This window comes from Lampetra fluviatilis, chromosome 3, assembly GCF_964198595.1.
Source record: "Lampetra fluviatilis chromosome 3, kcLamFluv1.1, whole genome shotgun sequence".
NCBI classification, from domain to species: Eukaryota; Metazoa; Chordata; class Hyperoartia; order Petromyzontiformes; family Petromyzontidae; genus Lampetra; species Lampetra fluviatilis.
This window is the reverse complement of record NC_136277.1, coordinates 19,938,962-19,963,596: the sequence shown is the minus strand read 5'-3', so window position 1 is coordinate 19,963,596 and position 24,635 is coordinate 19,938,962. Positions and strand designations below refer to the sequence as shown.

General features: G+C 43.0%; 1 protein-coding gene across 5 annotated transcripts in view; it reads left to right on the top strand.

The window, feature by feature from the left end:
* SNCAIP (synuclein alpha interacting protein) overlaps nt 1–24,635 on the top strand; it is a 218,232-nt gene that overhangs the window by 178,059 nt on the left and 15,538 nt on the right. For 2 of the 5 annotated variants that reach the window (XM_078884670.1, XM_078884675.1), the window contains exons 6-12: nt 3,245–3,424; nt 11,586–11,699; nt 14,129–14,254; nt 15,366–15,535; nt 17,893–17,988; nt 18,327–19,200; nt 19,679–19,746. In XM_078884670.1, coding sequence (XP_078740796.1) covers nt 3,245–3,424; nt 11,586–11,699; nt 14,129–14,254; nt 15,366–15,535; nt 17,893–17,988; nt 18,327–19,200; nt 19,679–19,746 — 1,628 coding nt within the window. The remainder of the gene's footprint in view (nt 1–3,244; nt 3,425–11,585; nt 11,700–14,128; nt 14,255–15,365; nt 15,536–17,892; nt 17,989–18,326; nt 19,201–19,678; nt 19,747–24,635) is intronic. The other 3 variants (XM_078884688.1, XM_078884680.1, XM_078884691.1) reach the window with 3 other exon arrangements.

The window sequence follows — 24,635 nt, the reverse complement described above, 5'->3', positions numbered from 1 at the left end:
TTAACACAGAGCTATTTGGAGAGGTGAGAGAGAGAAGATAACCCCTTCTCAGTCTTTTACAAGAAAAATGCATTTTTAGACAGAGGGATATTTTCAGTCATTAAGTGGTCAATGTGGGTTTGTTTTATGCTGTGCGCATTTTTTCCATTGTTTTATTAATGTTCACGTTCATGAACCATATTTCATAGCAGGTAGTATGCGCTTGATATTGCATGCGGTTACATTGAGAGACACAAAGAGGACACATGGATTAGGAAACATACGCAGGTTAGAAGACATAATTCTAATTGTTAATAAAAGTAAGCGGAATTGGGCAGAACACGTCATGAGAGGTGACGGTGGCCAGTGGTCAAGAATAATGACAGTGGTAGCCAAGGAATGGAAGGAGTCTTGGGAGGAGATCCACAGATGCGATTGAGCAATGAAATCAACTATTGTGCAAGTGCTATTTGGATTATTACATTGCAGGATCACAAGAGATAGTGGCGGCTTTGAGAGGCCTTCATCCAGCAGTGGATTGACCATTGCTGATAATTTTTTGGATGGAAGAGGCGGCAGCAATCTGGGGAATGTACTCGAAAAGATGTAACAATCCTATGTTGAAAAAGCTGGTCATGTTTAAAGAACCACGACCATCAAAAAAACTCAGATGTTTATTTGAGGTCTATCTGCTAAAACTCACGCGCAATATCTCTAATTTAGGGCTCGCTGAACACAGCTAACTCAGCGTTATATTGTTAAACAGTTTGTTCAGGAAGCAGCACGCGCCTCATGTCAACCCATTCCCTTTACGGGCTCCCCACTCCAGCACCGGCCTCTTGCACACACGCACACAGGCACGCACGCGCACACGCACACAGGCACGCACGCGCACACGCACCGAATAAAATCCTACCCCGTACTCCCACCCACACAGGCTCAGTACCCAGGTTATTCCCTTCTGGTATCCCCTGGGTGATTGAGAATGAAAGTTATCATCAAAAATATGCAAACGCTGCAATTCTCACAAATAAACTAAAACGGCATTGAAGATTTTATTTAATTATAATTTCTATATATTTTGGGGGCTTTGCAATACTTGTTTATTTATTAGACGGACGATCCAAACATTTATCTTTCAACGCGTTGATAATTATAATCATGACATTTTCCGTCATCGCTACATCTTCCCACCTTGAATTCTTGGCACGTAGTGATTCAGCCCCATACGATGTAATGGAGTGTCACGATTCAGGGTCACAATTTAATCCAGGAATCTATTGTTTTTTAGCCTATTTGTATTGTCTCAATTCCACTCTTATGTCACACTCGTGCCGTTTTATTCATCAGCACTGACTCTTTTGTACTATTTGTACCGTCTCAATGGCTACTGTCTTTCGTGCTGTCTCCTTTAGATTCATTCAAGCCACCCGCTGTGACAAGTGTTTCGTAAAATAGGCACGAATTGAAAACATATTGATTCTTGCACACATGATTCAGAGCATGTGTCACGAACGTCAGGAGCAATTTTAATTGATGAATTGTCACGTGCCTCCTGCAAGTTTTTGCTGCTCTTTGCACGGAGCTTCATTATTTTACTACTCGACTTATGTTTGCAATAAAATCAGGCGAAAACAGGGGGCCCGTCATGCATCAGCGCAGGTGCACTTTTTAAATACAGCTACATTTTAAAGTAAAATTCTGTGCAGAAAAACAAAACGAGGACGTATCATTCAGAATGGGGGAAAGCAAATTCTCTTCATGCGCATGGCAATATGTTCAGGAGCCAAATGCCAATGTCGAGGTTTGTAGTCTTGATATTCCTCCATTGAAAAGGCAGAGGCTACAGTGGTTTACTACATACGGGGAAGCATAATAACTGAACGTGTATCGATATGCGCGTTGTATTTCCTTTCGCTGATTTCGTCATTTTTAATTGAAAGAAATGTTACTCATTTCGTGACTGCAGGGATTCATATTCTTGGTTCTTTCGGTAAAGTCACGTAGAAGGGAAGTAATAAAATAATAAAAATATAAAACAATACAAAATTATCACGACGTTTCGACTGCAACACAAGCAATCATCATCAGGTGTGATGATGATTGCTTCTGTTGCAGTCGTGAGAATTTTATTGTTTCATTTTTACTTGTTTCATAAAGATACGTTTTAATCATATGAGGCAGGTAGCTATCAGATAACCTTATCTATGGAATGTAATATATGATTATAGTTTCGAATTAAGTGTAACATTTTGGTATTGTAAAAAGCAGCGGCATGCTAGAGAGAATATTTTTCTCATGCTTAGCCGTAAATTTGCAATGCAATACAGGTTTATATGTTACTTTATTACATTTGCAGACGTGGAATTGCCAGCATGTTTATTGTGATTTATGGACAATCGTTTAAGACTGGAATGCTACATTCAGCTTAAGTAAATGATGGAGATGTTATTGTGAGAATTAAACCTATGCCGTGAAGGTAATGATCTGAATGTATATCTTGGTCTAGGGTAGCCTGCCCATGTGGGGCATGGAATAATCTAGTTTTGGAATAAATCCAACAGTTTCATTGGGCCTTGTTTAGCTCTATGATATTAAGTCGAATTATAAAACTTAATAATTAATACCACAGCTTTGCTCACGGTATTATATATGCTGATGATGGTAAACACACACCATGAACTAGGGATAAACATCCGGGTGGTTTTGTGGAATTAGAACTCTTAATTGAAACTTGTTATTTCAAATTGCAGCCAGTCAGTGTTTCATCCATCTGTAGTTCACAATATAATGATCACTTAATGGGGAAGTCAACAGCCGTCGTTTTATTGAATAACTAATTTGCAACATAAGCATTTGGCCTTTTTACCACTTGCTTATGAACATTGTCCCATGATTTTTAGAGTAAGAAGCCAATAATTAGTATTTTAACCAGTGAATGTAGATATTGGAACATTTTATCTTACCCATATAACTTTGTTGCAGACTCCCAAAAGTCCCCTTTTCCATTTTTGCTAAATGTATACAATTTGCATGCATTTCAGATGCTTAAGGCAGCTGTGCTTACATAGTGTTGGACTGTTTGGATTGCCTTGACAGGTAACGGTGAGTATCACAAATAATACAAGGGATGACATGAACCAAGCGGCTGTGACATCGGTGAGGAAGTTATGCGTCTTTTACCGTCGTCCTACGTTATTCCCGTAAAGGCCCGTGCCCCCTTCCTGCTTGCAATGTTAATGATGCACGGCTCCTGTCTCCCCAGCGCAAGCAGCTGTCGGAGAGCGCGGAGAGGATCCGTGACGAGGGGGCAAACAACGTCCTGCACATGGCAGCCACCAGCGGGCAGCTCGAGTGCCTGCAGTACCTGGCCTCTGCCCTCCCCGAGGACGGGCTTTTGGAGCGGAATGCAGAGGGCCTCACACCCACGGCCACCGCCATCAAGGTCCATCATTAGCACACGCCCCCCCCCCCCACACGCATGGCAGAGATCCACTGCTCGAGCCGTAACGCCGCCCGCTGTGTCGAACGTCTCATCCTTCCCGGACGTAATTATCTGGCAATTAAATTAGAGGGAATTGCATGCGTGGGTGGCGGTGCTAACGCACGAAGCTCAAATTGTTTACCATCATCGTTGGCAAACGATGATCCGTGATTTTCTGCAAGATGTCCTCTTACAGTAGGTGATTGAGATAAAAGGGCACCCATTTATTTTCTTCACAGAGCATCTCTTTGGACCTGTGCAATTGCTTCTGATAATGTCCATTTCCAGGTTTATTGTGGCAAAGAGATATGTCAATGAAATCTCACAAGGTGCTCTACTTTGATTCTGATCCAAATGAAATGAAAAAAATGTAATCAATATGTCGCTCAATATCTATATCAAGATCAAGAGGTCATCATGGTCAATGGCATTGATGGCACCACACCCCCACATCACACTTGCATCAGTCGGATCCTTCAACTCAGCTTGGCGTAACCCTTTTAGAAAATAATTAATTGCAGTATTGTTCTTAAGTAAAACTATGCTATGGGACAGTACAGTTTACATCAGCAATTTTTTACGCCCTTTTTTCCAACTAGTGCTCTTGGTGTCATGTAATTAGAAAATATAGATTTCCATTCAGAAATGTGTAGCTAGCTTTGCATCATCCTGTGCCAGAGAATGGCTATGGAAGATGATATCAGAGAACTGCTTCTGAAGCCAATAAACCTCCTCCTCATCCACACAAGGGGCACACATTTAATACCCTGCAAAGTATTTTGTATTGCATGTAAATCAAACCAAAATGTTAAAGTCTCAGAGCTGGAATAAGCAAAATAAAGTCATTGGTCACCAGACTGGGACCGTCAACTTTCTATACGTGAGAGCAAAGTTTGCATACAGGTGGCTGCCAGTATTTGAGCCCAGTGTCTCAGCAGATCCGATCGCCCAAGGACTACGTTATCAAGTCGCACTCATTACACACCAAGTGCTTTACACAAATTAACCACAATACCATGCTGATCTCACCAAGAAGCATAAACCATCACACCAACTCCGATGATCCTCCCAGTGGCTTTCCAATGCGCTTCTACAGCCATCTGTAAAGCTCTTCCTTCCGATATTAGGAAGCCACTGGAGCTATGCACTTTAAATCTAGATTGGGAACTCATTTGTTTATAGCTGCTTTTTGTGTTTAGTTTGTTATCCTTCCCTCCGATTAGCATGGATGGCTACATATGGGGCGAGAGAAGTTCAGCATACATACATTGGTAACCAGACTGGGACCATCAACTTGCTCCACTTAACAACAGAGTTTAAACACAGTTGGCTGCCAGGGTTTGAACCCAGTAGCACTGGCTCAGTGCTAGGACCCCTGAGCCATATGACAACATTCAAGCTTTACTCTTCTACTGATAAATAATTAATCAGTCATCAATATGCAAAAGCCTTAAAAAACAAGCGCTTTAATAAGTGAATAAGGGTCATTGGCTCACCATATTTACCTACTATATATGTATTCTTTGGGTCTTTCGGTAAAGTCACGTAGATAGGTTCAAAGAAAAACTACGACGTTTCCATCGCAACACAAACGGTCGTCATCAGGAAAAGGGGGGTTAGCTTCGAAAGCAATAAGGGAGTGTTAGTAGCTATGATGAGGCATTTTCAGAGTCCATATCTGTACACTATCGCCTTTAAACTTTCATGAATACTAAAAAAAGCATCTGAGTAAGTTTTGTTCATTCTTTATATGAGAATGATGTGGGGAGCGGTGGCACTGTGGTTAGTGCACTGAACTCCAAACCCAGTGACCTGAATTTGATTTCCGGCAACAGCAAACACCAGTAGTCAGTGGCATTTGAACTGATCCTATCTCCACCCACTGCCTTAACCAACCCACACTCACACGGCCTGGGAAGTGGATTGTTAAAGGGGCTGTGGACTTTTTATTATTATTATTAATATTTGGATACAAATAGCATCAAGTGAACCACCAATTCTCCAAACATGCCAGTTCTGAACTGCATGCTGATGTTAATGACCAACGAATGTTATGCTTGTCGTATTGAAGCACAGTATTATTGGCCCTGCTATGTTGAGACAAATTATTTGGCGATGCCGCATTTGGCAGTGGTGCACAAGCACAGTCAACAAACACAACTCAACACATTCGTCAATAACATTCATTTCTAGGCAGTGTTGTTGACACATGTATCTGCTATGTAAGGGTATCTTATTTTGACTCTCATAACCTGTGGAATTTACATGAGACTAAAAAAAGCAATACCTGGCTAACCATGAACACACATGTAACCATTCTTGGCAATGCAGGTTTTTTCCGTGCAAATATTACATTTAGAATGTGTAAATGGATAAGATGTGATAGGGTGTGCAATGAGGACTACTTGAAAAGTAAAATTTGTACCTCTTGCTGGCCAGCATTATCTTTATAGTTTTGTAAGCTATGTCAGGCTATGTCAAGTGCCTTGAGTGAAGATGCTCTATGAATATAAATTAGATCCGATTATAACCAGTGACTAATATGAACATTTGATTGTGTACAGTTCTCCTGTACACTGACACGTAATAAAGTGGCATATGGAAGTGTACCACACGTAGTTGATGTCAACAGGGTCAACCTTTTTGGGAAACGTTTCCCTTTGTGACAGATAATTAAGCTAATTTAGCTTATTGACCCATGCGCTGCTTATCAGCTCTACCATGTACAATAACCTGGCACATGACATGAATTCCTTTTTCAAAATATTACAACAGATGGGTCACGTTCCATTGGCGAGGGGGGGGGGAAGCCATTCAATCTCAATGGTCTTCCCGTTTGTAAATATTTTCCTAGTTGTGCCTATATGTGTAGCCTCACTGTCTAAGCATCCCATCATGGTCTTTTAGTGAGAGGCAATTCTTTGTGCAGGTGGAGTAAGCCATATATTTTTCTTTCATCATCATCATTATCATATATTTTATCGTATATTTGTATTACATGGTCCCATGGCAACAAACTATTTGTTTCATACCTTTGCTCTAAAATTCGCTTCACTATCTTTAAAATCTTTGAAAAATGAGGCCGGTATACATATTTTAATTTGTGGTATACCAAGAGATTACTGGGTGGCTCTGCAGTCAGAACACTGAGCTGGCAATGATCTTCACGTTAAAACCAGGTTCTTAAATGGTAGACAATTGTCTTAACCTAGACACCTGCTCAACGATCCCCATCATTTAAAATTAGATGTTGGCCTTGTTTTGGCTACATGACTGCTCTGTGAATTAAATGCATCGGTTTCACTTTTATGCGACCATCTCTTGGCAGAGTGTATGGGAAAGTGCGCCCCCTACTGTATAAAGGACAAACACGAAGTTTAGGTGCCGTTTTGGGCAATGGACCTTCTGCACACTGCACAGCGAAGAAAGGCCACTGCCCCAAACAGCACCTAATATAGACTTGTTTTAAGGCAGTGTTATTGATGGACGAGTGACATTATTTGAGCTTGTGCGCCACCTCCAACGTAGCTTCGCCAAAGGATATACTGTATAAGCACTTGAAGTAAGTTTTTGTACATGTGTAGTGACGCAGATCGGAGACAGTAAGACTTGGATGCACTTGTTTTATTTAACAAGCACCATCGGGACAATACACACCCTACGTGGGTGCACACTATTATAATAAAGACCGTCTATTGTCGATGGCACTGCTTAGTTAGAACAGTTGGTAGGCTGTCTGACTAGCAGTGCCCCGGGATGGTGAAGACGGAGACAATGACGAGGAGATGGTGACGACGTCGAGATGGTGACAATGATGATCTTGAACAGCACGACGGGGATTCCACTTCCAGCAACAGCCCCGAGCTCCCGCTCAGGGCCCCCTCTTTATACTCCCAGCGTGCCCTTGCTCCGCCCCGGCCACGCCCCCCTTCTGGAACCTACTAGCGGGTTCCCGGGGCTTCCCGATGGGCCACTTCTGTGACCTTTCCCCTAGATGTCCCCCTCTCGTATATATCGTGGCCTTCTAACGCGAGTACTGCCGTACACCGCAGTTACTCTTTTCCGCCAGCAGCCAGCGCAATACCACTACACATGTACTTATGTTGAACCTCTTTCACACCGTATGGAGGTGCGGGAGAAGGGCAGAAAACTAAACACAAAAAACAGTTATAAAGATGTAAGTTTTCAAACTATGAAAAAAAATATTCTTTGGTTCTTTCGGTAATGTAACATAGATAAAAATAATAAAATGAAAACCACGACCTTTCGATCGCAACACAAGCGGTCGTCATCAGGAAAAGGGGGTTAGCCTCTAAAGGCAAACTGTTTATAAAGGTTTAAAATTGGAATCCTGTGAAATATCTTATCCGTAGGCAATTCTTTGATACACAGTGTGCACTGTTCCTTTAGATTTTTTAAAATTGATTTGTTGTCGAATGAATATGATACTGATGCCACAATTGAAATAGATTGGCGGGGAAAAGGACCCAACAATTACAAACGAAAGTATGGTATAGTGGTACATGCATATTAGGTGGTTTGTATTCATGTTTATAGTGCAGTGGAATGATTGAGATAGAACTCCCATCAGCTATATTTGGTCAATCCAAACAAACAACTGCACAATGCTTGTGTTCTCGTATATCGAGAAAAGTGATAACGCCTTGTGTATGTAGTAAGACCGAATTAGGTGCACACACACGCAGCTTGGAGGCAACACTATTTATTAAACGGTAAATAACATAACGCTGTACATGAGGTGGTGACCACCTTCCTCAACTCACTAACACTCTGGAACGCGACACAGACTGGACCAGGCAGGCAACGGCCTGCCTGGCCCAGGACGACGACTCGGGACTTGACGACCGATGATGTCTTCACTTCGGAGTACAGTACAACAGCCTCGCTCTGCGTTCACACCACGCTTATATCTGGTTTGGCGTGGCTGGCTCCGCCCCGGCGTGGCTGGCTCTCTTCAGGCCACGCCTCCTTTCCCAGGACACGCCTCACTTCCCCCACCTCTGGGAAGGTCCGGATCCCTCCAGCACGTGACCCCCCAGGCACCCCCTTGGGGCCCCCAGCCCTCGTACAGGCCGACACAGTAGTGACCATTCTATGTCACTACATGTATATTGACGTGTCAAAAACTTTTACAATGCCATTTTCAAAAATTACGAAATTAATGTACCCTCATTAGCAGTTTCATGAATTAATTTCAGTACATTTTTATGCAGCTTATATCTTTTTTTGCCTAAATGATATACATACAGTGAAGCATGTTCAAGACTCGGCGTTTGAATGCCGTGCCTTTAAATAAACCCGGCCATGTGTGTCACCTTCAGCAGATGGCTATTACAACCAATGCATTTAATAACCCATTTACAATTGTATTTTTAATCCGTGGTAAAATACGGCAGTATATAAATAAACAAATGCACATATATTTTTAAAGCCCCTGTTAACAAAATCGCTAGTCATTACTTTTTCTTATTACAATCATTAATCTTTTCACCTGCAGCAATATATTATTTGTTAACTGCATCCCATCATACAGAGGATTTCAGACAATTGTGGAGGCATAATTAATAGCCTGTGTTTGCACGGCACCTTTTGCATTGTCTGCAGGATGCGGTATTTCCAGCCGTTGCTGGAGGCTCTAGACTCGTTAATAAAAAGGCTGCTGAAACCCACTGTCACCTCGTGATACAGCTTGTCGCAGATTCTTCACTCCTCTACACCAAAGGATGGTGGATGTGAAAGGGTTAAACGATCCAAATTGGTATTACGCTAAAGTCCGAGAAATCTGCTCTCCTCTCAAATGTGTGCTACACTGATAATGTCCAGCGTGGTGACATTCTGTATAATGCTAAATGCTAAATGGAAATTCACTTGTTACAGTGGTGCTTAAGACAATGTAATAAATTGCACGGCTGCTTTTAAAACAGGGTTACAAGAGCACCCTAGATCACACGCAGCGGTCGTGCGTTAACTGTTTCACTATTGCACACCTATTCTATGGTTCTTTCGGTAAAGTCACGTATAAAGATAAAATAATAAATTAAATAATAGCATACCAGTATGCTATTATTTAATTCAGCTTTGGGATTGTTACGTATAAAGATAAAATAATAAATTAAGTAATAGCATACCAGTATGCTATTATTTAATTTATTATTTTATCTTTATACGTGACTTTACCGAAAGAACCAAAGAATAATTCCTGCAGTCACGAAAGCTCCAAAATTAATATTGCACACCTCACACGGGTTTGTCCAATGTTCATTAGTAAATTGTGAACAAATTTGCAATTCTATTTTGAGCCAAATTCTTAGTTGGTTTTCATTTTTACATGTAACTAACAACTGAAATTGCATCGACATGAAATTCGTTTTTTTACCTCTGACATGATGCAACAGCTAATTCAGCTTTGGGATTGTTTAGCATAACTACATCGTCATCCTGATCCCTCTGTTGATGTCTAAGCCACGTTTCCATTCACTTGTTGTGGAAAAATAATCAATTAAAAATAAGATTATGGATTTTCAACTAAACATTTGTGGAAAGTACATTTCCTCCAGCACGGGATATTATTAACATTTTCATATTTTGTTAATATTTGAAACATAGCAAATCCTTTCTCATATTTATACGTAACGAGCACTGTCCGCGATTTTAAAAAATATATAACTTCCACCGCAGCCTTGCCCGGTTGCGTGTCCATTGCATAAGCATTTGGCATTAAGAGCAATCACCTCATCATGGCGTCATTCAACCCTATAAGGTGATGTCACCGCGCCCAGGCTATAGGCGTTGATTGAGGGACGATGACGTCATGTGGAACGGATTTAAATGTAAATCACAGGAAACTCAACTTACAGACGATTCCACCAGTAATACGCGAGTCACTCATCCAGAAGATTGTGGCTCCCATCGGTTTGTACTGATGTTATTTTTCAAAATTTTGGGAGGTAAAATGTTGTTAATTTCGAAAGGTTACAGTTTTGCAGGCACGTCTTCGCCAAGAGATACACTTTGTTTAACGCGTTATTCACATGACGTACCATTTGGAAAATACAGAGCATGACAGACGGACACGCGCATTATATATGATCGTTTATACAAGCGGGACGAAACCAGAGCACCCGGAGAAATCCCTCGTGTGCGAGGGGGCAACACTGTATCCCCATACAGATGGAAATGGATGGCAATTAGTCCACTTGCTGTACTGCCTTCTCCATGGCGAGCCAGGGTATGGCACCTTGACACCCACGGGAAAGGGAGAGTCACTACATTTATGCAATCCACCAACCCTCACTGCCTCCACAGTGCTGGATTACAGTGCCACGTGCATAGGCACCACCGCCCAGCTATGTGTTTTATTTACGTAAAAACATGATTTATGATATTGTTTGGTATAGCGATCAGATATACTATTAGAATCTCTTATTGTACCATTTTCTGGCATAATCAAGCGTATATTCTATTAGCATTCATATATTGATCTTTAATCGAGTCAGTGATTGTCAGTAACATTCATATTTGGAATTTATTGAAAACTTATATGCATTAGAATTGGCTAGTTATTAGAAATGTTTTTGGCAAAAGTAGAACATTTGTAAAAAATTATAATTACAACTTCGATCCTAAATCTGCCTTATAGTGGTACACCAAAGGGCACCATCTGCAGTAAAGCATACACTAGGAAGTATAGTATGGAGTAATTTGCAAGAGCATTCCACCCTGTACCTAAATGACAGATACTTCATTCAACTGTTATGCATGTCACAAGATTAAGTGTAGTAATAATATGAGTGCATTCCTGGTATGTTCAGCTAAAATTTGTTTTCTCATATGAAGGTTCATATATATCGATACAATGACATGAATATACAAACAATTGAATCAATTATTATTGTTATAAAGTTATTAAATTCAATTACTAACATCGGAGAGAAGAGGTCATTGACCAAAACGTTGCTTTGCTTTTTCTTCCATCACCCTCTTTGAGGCGGCGCTGTTGACGAACGTGTGTCGCGTTTGTGTGCTTTCGTTGTTTGTGCTCTCGCGCGCAGCTGCGTCGGCAGCGTTGTGACAAGTTGTCTGTCTACTTTGTTTCGATCAGAATGGTCATCTGGAGAGCGTCATGTGGCTGGTGTCGGAGACCGAGGCGGGCGCCGAACTGAGCGTCTCCGTGGAGAGGCCCGCGCTGATACACTTTGCGGCACGCTTTGGACAGGTAGCGCAGCGCGTAGCGCCCGAGCCCACGCTGTGCCCTTCCGCTAATGTCATTACGCGTTAAATCGGGTTGCGGAGACATCCTAAATCACCCGGGGCTTTGGACCTGCCAAGATGCCCCCTTTGGGGTCGCAAAGCTGTCGCCGGGTTTTGATCGCCATCGTTTTGTTATTTTATGTGCCGAGGCGCTCGGTCTCGCTCTTTAACGGAGCCTGCGCTCGTCGTGCATACAGATGAGAACGATCTGCATACCTTGAGCGCTCGGCTGCTCCGAACACACTATCGTGCATTACAAGTGCATAGGACCAAATTGATTTTCTCTGCGCACTTGTAACGCATCTTCCATGCATTGCTCGTGATTTTTATCGTCACGCAGAAACCTCATTTTCCTTAAATGTTGATAATTAAAAGGATCCTGCTTTTCATACCTCGTATTTCTACACAGTTGTTTGGCATTTTTTTAAATGCTGAAATGTGCCTGGTCTGACCAGAGTTGGGAGAATGGTAATGTTTCAATTAGGCATTCGGATGAGACATCCAATTATTGAAAATAGATTTTCATGAAATTATTCCCGACAAGTATTGTGTAAATGTAAATAATTAAATAACACCGCATGCCTTCAGATCAATGAATAATTTCTAAATGTCTCTCGACAATGAAACCTGGTAGCAAAGTAACCATGTATTCAATATTCATCAATTTTGGTGGCTTCTGGAGCTAATTGACATGACATATTTTCATACTGCTTCACTGTTGCTTAACTCCTTCAGAAATATCCGCCTGAATACAGGGATAACCGTTGACTTAAAATCAGGGAAGGTACAGTAGCTTGACCATATATCTTAAAAATTCACCCAGTCAAATACTGATGTGAACAGCATTAATAACGGGACATTAACCTCGACCTACCGTGGTAATCATTTTGTCATATCTGACTTGTCATATTTCCGCAAACATTTGCATGGAAAATGTTGCACGTGCATGTAAGGGTGTATGATGTTCAAGTCTGACCGTTGAAGAAATGGTTAATGGATGTGTCAGCGTTCATGCATTGAATTGATCATTCAGGACATAACTGGGCTATCATTACCGTGATAAACGAAGACATCACTTAGTTTCACTGCACACTGGCAAAGAAGCCCCAAAGGCAGGATGATTATTGTAATTACAGGACAACTAACTCATGGGAATATTACGGGAAATTGCACCTTTATTAGACAAAAAAAGTCATTGTTTTTCTCTCCTTTTTTTCACAACTTGTGATCAAGACACACGTAGCGCACCATTCAAGCTTGTGAAAGGGAAGGGAAGGCAGTGGTATTTTTAGTGCGACTTATTTATTCATCTGTAGGTTTTTTGGGAAGTGTTGATACTCTCTTTAAATACATCAGTAGAAACACGTGGTGCTGACAAGTGTCTTTAATAATAATTGTACTTATGCCAATACACACATGCATTAATGCAACAGGGAAATGTTCTATATTAAGAGATACTTGTTGCTTTGCTTAGCATGAGACAGAATATCTGACATCCATTTCATCTTCTCCATGGCCACAAAAGCAATACTCATCTCAGGCTCAGATCCCAAAGGGTATTCTCTTCATTAGACGGAGTTTAATTAAAAATGTGATTATGAACCCTGCAGATTGAAATACTGATCAACAAAATGGAAATGCAAAAAAACTGCTTAATCATCGTCTCCTTTTGGCACAAATCATTTTCAACATTTAGTTAAATACGTATTGGAATGGCTGACAGGATCAATCTGCAGTGACTTGTTACTGAGAAAATTCTCACAGAGCACTGCTTCCCAAGGAATATGTCATACTGTCACATTTCAGCAGCACATCCCCCCTTAAATTGCACTATTTGTTCTGCCACCCAAAAATCCCCAAATCGATATCAATGGATTTCATCCTCGTTGGCGAATATTTTCCAAAAGGTAAATACAGTGCAATAAAAAAAATTAGGAACATATTCCTTCACCAGCTGTATTGGGAAACTCTGCGATAACGTGTAATCTTTTAATTCGAGGAAGTTTTCATACAGCAAAAAATATAATTTGCTGCCTGTCACGCAGATTCAGACTGTACATGTAACCATTTTAGTTACTCAAGGGGGTAGAGTGCTTTCACAAATTCAAACCGTCCACCACATCTCCACATTCCTGTTGCGCGCAATGTTGTTCGTGCCTCCAACAGTGGTGACATTAGCACTTTCAGCAGACGTGTCTCGTGCAGTGATGGTGACGATTACCATTAAGCCTAAAGCCGCTCAATCCCCAAAGTGCGAAGTTTAACCACCGGGGCTCCCCAAGGCACACACGTTCTCGAAGTTCTGCCCCACGAGTGTACAGACAGTTTGTCGTCCAGCGTGACGTGCACATTTGTATCCTGTCACCGACGGCCTCCCACCTGACCGTGGCACAGGAGCGGATCCTGGTGTGGCTGCTGCAGTACATGCAGGAGGAGGGAGTGTCCCTGGACGGCCTGGACCCGGACGGAAACAGCGCGGCGCACGTGGCCGCTCGCGAGGGCCACCTGGCCTGCTTGCAGGTGCCACAGCTCCTCCTCCTTGCCTCGACACAGACCTCGGAGACAGATGCACTTATCCACCGCAAACGCTGTGTCCGCGGCTGGTCTCGCAGTGCCATTTATGGAACATCGGTAGAAGCCCCGTAAATTCAGTTGCCGTTCAAACAACATTTGAGCCAGTCACTCGTGTTCTACGGCTGCGGTGTCTACAAGAATTACATCTGAGGAGCAGTAATGGGGTCAGGTCCATTGCTGGTGGGAGCACATTCTCTAAAATGGTAATCACTGTCTCTGGAATCTCAAGGGCACTGGCTGGAGAGTGTTGGGGGAAAATTATTTTCCACAGGGGATTCTTGTTCTAACCACCAGTGTGAGCTGTGACCTGTGCACAGATGCTTAATTTTTGTATGCGGGACCAGCCAGAGCAGGTATAAATCCGCCATTCTTTAAATTCATCTGAAAATGACATAGAAAAGGCCTGATACATGTCTGTGAGGCCTGTTGTATCAAGTGCTGAACTCGCTCAGGCTGATTTTAAACCTTAATTCCATTGCCATGTAAGCATCAAATACATCCCCATCTGGCCACAAATCTGGCCACAAATGTGGCTGTCGCCTGATGAAGCTAGTTGTAATTACTGGCAAAATCTCGTACTCAGATTGGAAATGTTGTACTAGTAAATGCTGGACTAGTAACGAATTGGCATGTTCTGTTTACGTGACAAACCTTACTAATTGGCTGTGTCGGGTGGTGGCGGGTTTAACGACACATTTATATATTTACGCGCTCTAACACAAAAAAACTGTATTATGGATGATATTGGTCGTGAAAGCCTACGTGTTAAACATTTCTAGTTAGTGCAATTTAGCCTAACTGCATCATTGACATATCATTTACATGTCATTTGCATGATAACAAATATACTTTTATTGCTACACACGCAATTCGATCACGTGTATCATGAGCCTTAGCAATCGATAATTCTCAACTCATCAATCCGTCGTTACACTGCGATATTTCAGCGCGCCAGGAAATACGGCCTGTGGGAGTCTGCTGACTTTCTGTGCTGCGTGGGAGGTGCGATATAAATAATAATGACCATGTGAACGACGGCGACCACTTCTGCTTGCAGACCTTGGTGGAGTACGGAGCGAGTGTGACGACGCTCAACAAAGTCGGGCAGAAGCCGCTGCAGTGCGCAGAGAAGCACAGGCACCCGACGTGCGCTCGCTACCTGGTGGTGGTGGAGACTTGCATGTCACTGGCATCCCAGGTGGTCAAGCTTACCAAGCAACTCCGAGAGTGAGTGACCATGAGCTCTCTCACTTAATTCTCCTTGAAGGGATGAGCAATCCCATCTGAACGTGGGTCCTGTCGTATCGCTAAAGGGATTCAGGAACTAAAGGAGGCTCTCTAGCTCTCTTCAAATGAATGCTGAGCATTTTACCCTCTAATCAGCATTATTAGCCATTCACGTGCACCAGTAATCACAAAACTGAATAATAGAATAAGACCCCAAAATAATCCAAGCTGGTAATGACCTCTGATGGGTTACAATTAAGATTTTGCCATATAGGGTGCACAAGACGATACTTCTGGGAAAACATTGTATATGGGGTATTATTAAAAAAAAGGATAGGGCACATCCTGAAGCCATGTCCGTTTTTAAGTAACCATAATTTCACTGCCACTTTCGTATATGTAAGTGCCCTGATTTTCTGTTTTATTATTCACTTGGATTTTTTACAGTGATAATTGTAATTATAGACATAAAGAGCAGAGCTAATGTAAATAACTACCAAGGCTTACAGTTACAGACCTAATTTTTGTTCATATACTAGAAGAAATTCCATTAATTTCCTTGCCAAATTTGTAATACTATACACATATGCAATTAGGCATGACTTTTTATCATTCCTGTGCATACTTTATCACACCCACATTTGTGCTTTGTTTCATAATGAGCTTTTTGTTTATTATGGTCAAGCAACATTGATAAATGACTATATATTGGACGATTAAACATTGAATGATTACTGCAATTTCCATATGTAAGTGCCCTTTAATTTTCAAAAGAAACCAGCCGCTGTGATGTTTTTTTTATCTACAATAACACCAAAGTCAATATCAGAAAGTAGTTTTCAACTTGAAATTATTCGAATAATTGAATCTTGAATATAACGATGATTAATGTATGATTCGAGGGTAAAGGAAAGGAGGCTTGATGGTTACCAGATTACAACATCGCACATTGCTTGTACGAAAGACTGAGCTGTATCGCTGAGACATACTCACAGTTTAATATTTTGCATGGCAATGATCACGAACACAAGGTAAAGCCCGAAATGAAGCAGGATATGCAAACCACATCAGCAATTGTTGCTGTAAAATAAATTTCACTTTGAGCACGCTTTGTTATGACGTGAGGCTGGATTTTTTGTTTTACATTTTCAAGTTGAGCCTCGGTTTTGTCGACATTTCTTTTGCCAAGGTGTGTGGTGTGAGAAGGAAACAGGGTGGTGGGTCAGTGATTGGTGGTCAATGAGCAGCCACGATCAGCCCGTGGGCACAAACGTTGAATAAAAATATACATGTTTATTTTACCAGGTAAGGCCCACCGAGCTATAAAGCTCTTTTTCAGAAGCGACCCGGCCACAAATGATAGCTCGGTGAAATAGCTTATCACGTGGAAATGTACTGTAGCCATAATCTCTGAACGCATGTTTCTGAATGTGGAGGGGAAAACCGGAGGATCCGGAGAAAAATCCACACCACCACAGGGCGAACATTCAAACTCCAAATATACAGGCGTCGGGGTCGGGATCGAACACATGATCTCCTGTATACCAGGCAAGGTAGTTAACATCTCGCCAACGTGGCACTGCATTCGACTGGACACCTGGGTGGTGAATAGTCAAAAATAAGTCCTCATGGAAATAAAGGCAGACCTTACTCCTCCCTACACCTTCCTTCCATTGGATCCGGGCATAGCTTCAGGGTTCATATCATGGTGATAGGCGTGTGGTTTCGGGTGTTTATTAGGTTATGCTTGTAATCGGGTGCTTTGCAGGGCCAAACATAGATACAGGGGGCTTTCTTTGTTCTACTACAAAGCCACGTGTGTGGGAATAACAGCACAATTAACTCTGTGAGGGCATTTTGTTAGGTGCAAGTTAGCTCGAACTCCGATACAGCCTCAACCCGAGGGACTGGCTGGGCTTTTTCCCAGTCATTGCTGTCTGAATCCATTCATTCACATGATGCTGTTTAATGTAAATGCGTTGAGTTGTTGGAAACTTTAGTTAGAAACATAAAGTACACATGTGGTTTAGTTTTTATTATTTAGTGCTCATTAGACGCTTGTCAGAGTTGATAAGATTAGTTGTGTCTCTGTTTTTTAAGGGAATATTAAAATAACAATTGCATATTATGAAAACATGTTATTGTATTACCTGTCTTTGTTAATAAACATTGTGTATGGAATTTTAATGCCAATTTTTGAAATTAATGTAAAATTATACCTATTTTCAATAATCAAATGTCCCCTCTTTTAAAACGAAAAAGCACAAAACATATTTTGATTTGTTTTAACTCTGGGTATTAAGTGCATGCTGTGCAATGAGGGGAAACTGATAGAATTTCCATAACATTTATTTTAGGAAAACGTCTGAAATTGTGAAGCTGCAGAGCCAACTGCAGGTCCTTACGGGTGGGCAGGCATCGGCCAGCATTCCAGACAAGGTCCACCCGGCACGGTAACAACATTGCACATCTGCCCACTAAGGGGAGAGACGCGTCGCATACACACACACACACACCGCTTCACGTTTAAACGTAAACAGGAGCTCACTTTACACACAATCAGCACATTGCTCAATTGCGTCTTTTTAACATTCACCAAGGAGCGCTTTAATTTGTTCTGCACGCGCTTTGGGAATTCTCCCTGGGTTTGTTTTCCTAAGATTTCAATTAATCGCATGCGGCATTGTAATTGCATGCAGTTGCAGAATAACAGTTACGCTGCGTAATATAAACATTGTGCCATGTGCCAAGGGTTTTTTTTCTTTCTGTTACGGCATCTTGATTTTGCCAGGTGGTCTGGATCGTCGCCTGATTACAGCAGGAGTTCGGGAAGCTCTCCAGAATCTACGCAGCTCAGCAGCGTTGGCCGAAGCGCATCACAAGAACTTGTAAATGCAAAACCCATTGGCGGCCAGACGGGCGGGCACGGCAGCCATCTACCCCCCAAAGCAGGCCAGGGATTGTTTCAGGGGGCAGAGGACACCGATACGGTGCTCAGAAACCTCCTGGGTGAGGAGATCTCTGGACAGATGCTAAAGGATGAGAAGCTGTCACTCGAGTTTCCGGATAAAGACAAAAAAAGATTCATCCAAAGGCAGCTGCACAACAGAAAGGCAGCTGGCCCTGGTGCTGGCAGGCCGGGCTACGTCGGCGGCAGCCCCTCGGACGGGAGACCTTCAAGCAGCTCCAGCACAGACTCCAGCTCGCCAGTCAATCAGCAGAGGCCCAGGCCACGGCCCATCGTGGAGAAAGGCGAGAACCTGCACTTTGTGCTCAAAAAGCACGCCTTCGATGGAGGCAGGGCCCAGAGCTCCTCGTCGCCAGACAGCGCGGGCCAGGGAAGCGACCCTGGCGCCTGGTCCGCCCCCAAGATGTCGCGCTCCGTCTCGCTGGACAGCGGCACGGCGCAGACGGAGGGCGGCTCGTCGTCGAGTGCCTCCACGCCCGAGTTGCGCTCGCCAAAGTCGGAGCGCCGCTGCAGCCCCAAGAGCGCCCTCAAGTCGCCGACGTCTCGGGGCAAGAGCCTATCGGGCACCAAGCTGCGCGTGACATTCGAGGAGCCCCTGGTGCACGTGGCACCGCCACCGGAGCCGACGCAGCCGTCCACCGAGCCGTCTGCGGACGGTGGCGCGGGCCCGCGGGGCGGCGGCTCGCCGTCACAGCCGGTGAGCCACGTCGTCGTCTATTGGAGCGCTCGCGCCGTCGGTGCACGTGGCGGGTTTTTGCGTCCGGCCGTTTTCGACGCTCGTTTTCGGTGACAGCAATGGCATGGGCCTCGTCGCAGTAGGAGTTCAGCGCTACGGCCACGCGCGGAAAAGAAGTGCGCTTTAACTTGCTTATCACGAAAACGAATTGCCAACAAAACGACATTTGTGCAGTAATTAAGCTCTTGCATGTTCATTCCCTTCATTTAAATAGTATACGTAATTGCTCTTTGGTACATCTCAGAACTCCGGAGCTAAAATGACTTGTCAAATATAATTACGCCACTCTCTAATGCGTTCTTCGCTGCGCGATAACTTGCATGCACGTTTATGCGATAATTGCTTTTATGCAAGGTACTTGCTTGATTGCACCAGAAATGCATGCTGAATTCTGGCTGAGCTTTGTGGAGATAACAAGCCCTGTGTGCTGAACTTCCAGGCTAATAACATCTACTCTGTCAGTGCATGCCGCATGCTGGATCAGAGTAAATGCTCGGGCGCACAAAGGTGAGTGTGGTGCTGCTTCGGTAGCTTGTTGCAAAGTAAAATTCACTTATTTTCATGAACAATCAAAACAACCTGTTTTACCATGGGTATTGCAATATAGTTTGATTGCTAGTACTCTACTTGATAATGTGTGAAGATGAATTGCAGAATTTGTTCACCTTGAAAAACGCAAATGCAAATGTTACACAATAACTGTACACGTAGCAGTGCCAACATACCGTGAATTAAAGGGTATTCGAGCTGCTTCTGTGTACCAATTTGTGTCTTTGTCCATAGCTTTCACGTAAATGAAAAAAACCCATCACAGTTTAATGAGAATGTGCGTTATACAGTGGCAATTAATAAAACATGAACAGTAGAGAAAAAGAGCGTACACATTGAGAGCGGGTAAGGTGAGGGGAGAGAGGAATCCAAATAAACAAAATGATAAAATCTAGACGGAAAAAAAACAGTGAGCAGAGAGAAGGCAGCGATTTGACCAAAGATGTAGAGAGGACAGATTTTTAATATTCCAAACCTCAGCCTTTGAAGAAAAGAGCATGGAAGAGACTATAGAGAGAGGAGAGATGCAAGTGATCGATCTGCTGCTGCTGCGTACACTATTCACGGTGCACCTCGAGGTATCATGATTGCCATAAGATATCATGTCAGTTGTCAGATTATTTGAAAATGTCTTGGAACTGATGTTAATGTTATAACTAGAGGTGAAATGTGGACAGTGATTTAACAATTTTCCTTTTTGTTGAACGAGTCACATTTCTGGTTAAGAGGATGTACTTGAAATCCAGGTCAAGTTTTGATATCTCATGGCATGCAACATTATCGCGTTTAAAATAATTGTTAGTTCTTACACATGCAATGGGTTGCATGTTTCATAAGCTTAGGAATCAATGTTAGTCGATGAATCTATGCATCATGGTCATCACGGCGGCGAGATTCTATCTCCCTCGCCTGGTATGCAAGAGGTCACGGGTTTCGATCCCGAGTTTGCATGCGCTCCCTGTGGTCGTGTGGATTTTGCTCCGGGTCCTCCGGTTTTTCCCTCCACATTTATAAACATGCGTCTAGAATGTTTGGCAGCTATAAATTTCCACGTGTTAAACCACTTTGTTGAGCTATTGTTTGTGGCCAGGTCGCTTCTGAAAAAGAGCTACATAGCTCAGTGGGCCTTACCTGGTAAAATAAAATAAAATGGCAGAGAGATTCAATGCATCAGTATAGGACCACCTCATCGACGTTAATTCAATGTAATTTCATTACAAATCACACACCATTGCATATATGTATATGCACATTGAGCAACATGTCAGAGAGATGCTTATAAGGGTAATTTCAGAATGTAAGTCCGCCAATATTATCTACTGTGAAGACAAAACAAACATGTAAACGTTACAACCCTGCCAAAATTAGTCGTGTATTATTATACATGTGGTGCTAACCAATAGAGAGTACTTTAGACGATGGGATGTCACCTGATAACATTTACTACTGCTCTGTGATGCAAATATTTTTATTTTAGTACTCCACGCATCTCTATTTAAAAATTATCAATTCAAGCAGGTGTCGCCTATGGGCAGTAGGCGGGACCAATATTAGAATTGTGAGTGGGCTCTGTGTGGGCGGGGCTAGCGGTGGAGTGGATGTGGTAGTATGGCAATGCAGGTGAGCGTGATAGTGTAGCGGTTAACGTGCTTGCGCTACGAACCTGGCAACCCGAGTTTGATTCCCGCTCACGGCCAACACCCAGTGACGATTATCTGAACCGGTCCTGTGGCTCCCCTAGGTGTACTCGGCCTCAAATGAGTGCCTGGTGCGGTGTGTAAACATCGCCACTAGGGAGACAAAGGCGGCCGGGCATGGTGCTGGCCACCCACCCCCTCGTGTACCGTGCCGGCCTTGATAGGTGCTCGCTAACAGCACTTGTCCCAACAGTCTGTTCAGGCTATACGGGGGATCTTTGTCTTTGGAGGGAGTGTGGCTATAGAAATGCGGGTGGTGCTGATAGGAGGGACTGAAGCTCACCATGAGCCTGCCATAAAATGTGTAGCCTAACATGAATTCTATTTAATAGTTCGCAAGGATTATAGACCTATTAACTTTGTCAAAATTATCTTCAGATTAATCATATTGCACTGCTTATGGTGTAGATTATAATAAACACAGCGAAATAGGGTTACAATAATGAAAATTAATGTAATTACTCAATGGAGATGGATTAGTTATTTGCTTAAAACGTCACAACTGTTCTTCGTGAATTCAACATGGTTAGTGTATAGAGTAATCCACACTGACCAGCGTGGTGAAGTATGGTCAATCAACACTCATGAGAGACATGATGTGGGGAAACCTGAATCCAGCAGTGGATTGAGAATACAAGCTGTACTTTACTCTAGCACAGTACAGATGTGTTTTTAAAATATATTCAATGAAAATACATCTACTTTGTCAACACATTTTACATTTCCTCTTCATTCTATGACACCAGCAGATGTGAGGGCAGAGGAGCAGAGGCAGCATCGGCGTGTGCGTACGGCTCAATTGAACCTCCGAGTTTTCTTAACGACCACGATTATCGTCAGTGGAAAGTGACACGTGTCCTGGGATCCCTCTTCACTGGCCTACACTGACCGGTGTGGGTTGATTTTGTCATAACACCAACATGACTGGCATAACGTGGAGATGCCTTCCTTCATCCAGCAGTGAATTATTCTTATTTCAGCATATGTACATTTTGTACTAACGCGACCATACACGACATGAACAACTGCCACGAGGCAGAAAAGAAACACGTGACCGTACTGCAGGTGAATTCCTCAGCACGAATTGTGATTGAATTGCAATCGCCGTAAACAAAAATCAGAGTGTGAAATAAGCAGGTGCTAAACGCACAATACCGTAAAGAAAAAAGAGAAATCGACTCCTTAGGCCTCTTTTATATCTTTTTTTAAAACCAAGGTGCAAGTCACAAAGGAAGGCTTTGATGGTGCAGGTGTGGCTAAGTTTCTGCATGGCAACACCAACTGAGAGAGAGACACGAGAGCCATCGGAGATGGAGAAACGGCTGCCAAGATGAGCGCAGAAAGCGTCTCGTCAAATTGCGCTGTGCCAAATCTCGAGAGTGGACGTGGTGGTTTAATGGAACGCTCACATTCCTTGGAGCAGGTTGGTTTCTGTCAGCCGCGTATAGAGTCTGGTGAATGATTCTTTGGAAGATAAATGTTATGGCACACCATCGCAGTAATGGCTGCAGCAAGTGGTGTCCTAACCGTTGCCAAGTGTTTTGTTTCGCAAGCTGTAAACCCACCCCAATGATAGACTTTCATATCAACAATGCTTCAACCATATATCGCCACAAAATAATGATAGTAATAAACAAATTCCTGCGGAGGGAGCGGGTAGGAACGTTGGGTTGCTCGGTCAATGGCCAGGGCCAACGGCGGCGTGGTGTATTCCACACATATGGCCGACTGTGAGGGCGGGCACAAGCCGGCGTGAGTAGGTTAAACGTTGAGTTTTATAAGGGCACCACGGGGTAACCAGCCCCTCCCCACCCAGCCCCACCCTCCCCACCCAGCCCCTCCCCACCCTCCCCTCCCAGCCCCACCCAGCCCCTCCCCACCCTCCCCTCCCAGCCCTTCCCCACCCAGCCCCTCCTCCCCCTCCCCTCTCCACCCAGCCCAACCCCTCCCTTTTTTTGATGCAGGACGGACGGACACAATAATCCCCTGTGGGCTGGTGTAACCAGGAGGTTCTTACCAGTATAAAGATAATTCTCAGCCATTTGTCAAACTCACCACTGGATGAATGCCTCCACCAGCATGCCGTGGCGGCCATGGAGGTTGTTTGATCGTACCTCTCACCACGCCGGCCAATGTGGGTTGGTAAAGTAGGCCTGGATGAGAACCAGTTGAGATATTTCTGTTAACCTGGGTTGCAGGGTTCACAGCAGTGTGTGATTACCATCGTTCTACAAATATCTACCGTGTCGTCTTAAAATAATCCACTTGCACCATAATTACTACATTGCAGAGTCCATTGTGATGTATTCATATACATTGCGTGAATGCCTATGTTATATCCTCTGCCAGTCATCTCAGTTAACCCATGGCACCTGGGTCTGTCCCGTGACCTCCTGCCAGTAGCGAGTCTACGACTCTTCGCGTGGTTTCACTGTCCACCTAGCCTGGCACAAGTGCCATAGTTACAACTCTACCACATGGTAGCAAATGTCATCTATGGTTGTTGTTTAATCTCATGAATTGCAATAATAATATGAATTACTTACATTAATCGCTTAATGTCAGTGGTCATATAATCTGATGTTATTGAATTGATGGTTGTACAATATATACAACGTAAACGCTTATGGCTATACTCATATATGAAATTCATGAAAATCATTGACTGTTATCGCCTGCCAGGTAATCTGCTCAAATATGTTTTTTGGGAAATAAACACTTAATTTATTACCTTAAATCTGTAGATGGACAATGTCTATAAAATATGAGAAAATCTTTAAATCGGAAATTATTTGCAAAATTAATAATCCATAGTGTTTTTATCCCGTGTATGATATAGAATATTGCATATAGAGAAGTAATATCAATGTTATGATAGTGATGATAGTAATACAGGTACACCAATGTAATATTGCGTTTACGCTTTAGCTCCGTATAATATTCACCTGCGATATAAAAGAGTTTGGCTTGACAATGCAACGTGTCTGAATGTGAATGCGTCTCAAGATCTAAACGAATGGGCGACAGGCACACATAGTAATGACTAAAAAAAAACACGAGAAGGGGCTTCTTTTCTCGTTTTTAAGAATTATTCCAGAGGGGAGGCTACAGGGCAGAGAGGCGGAAAGAGATGACGGTATTTTAAGGTGC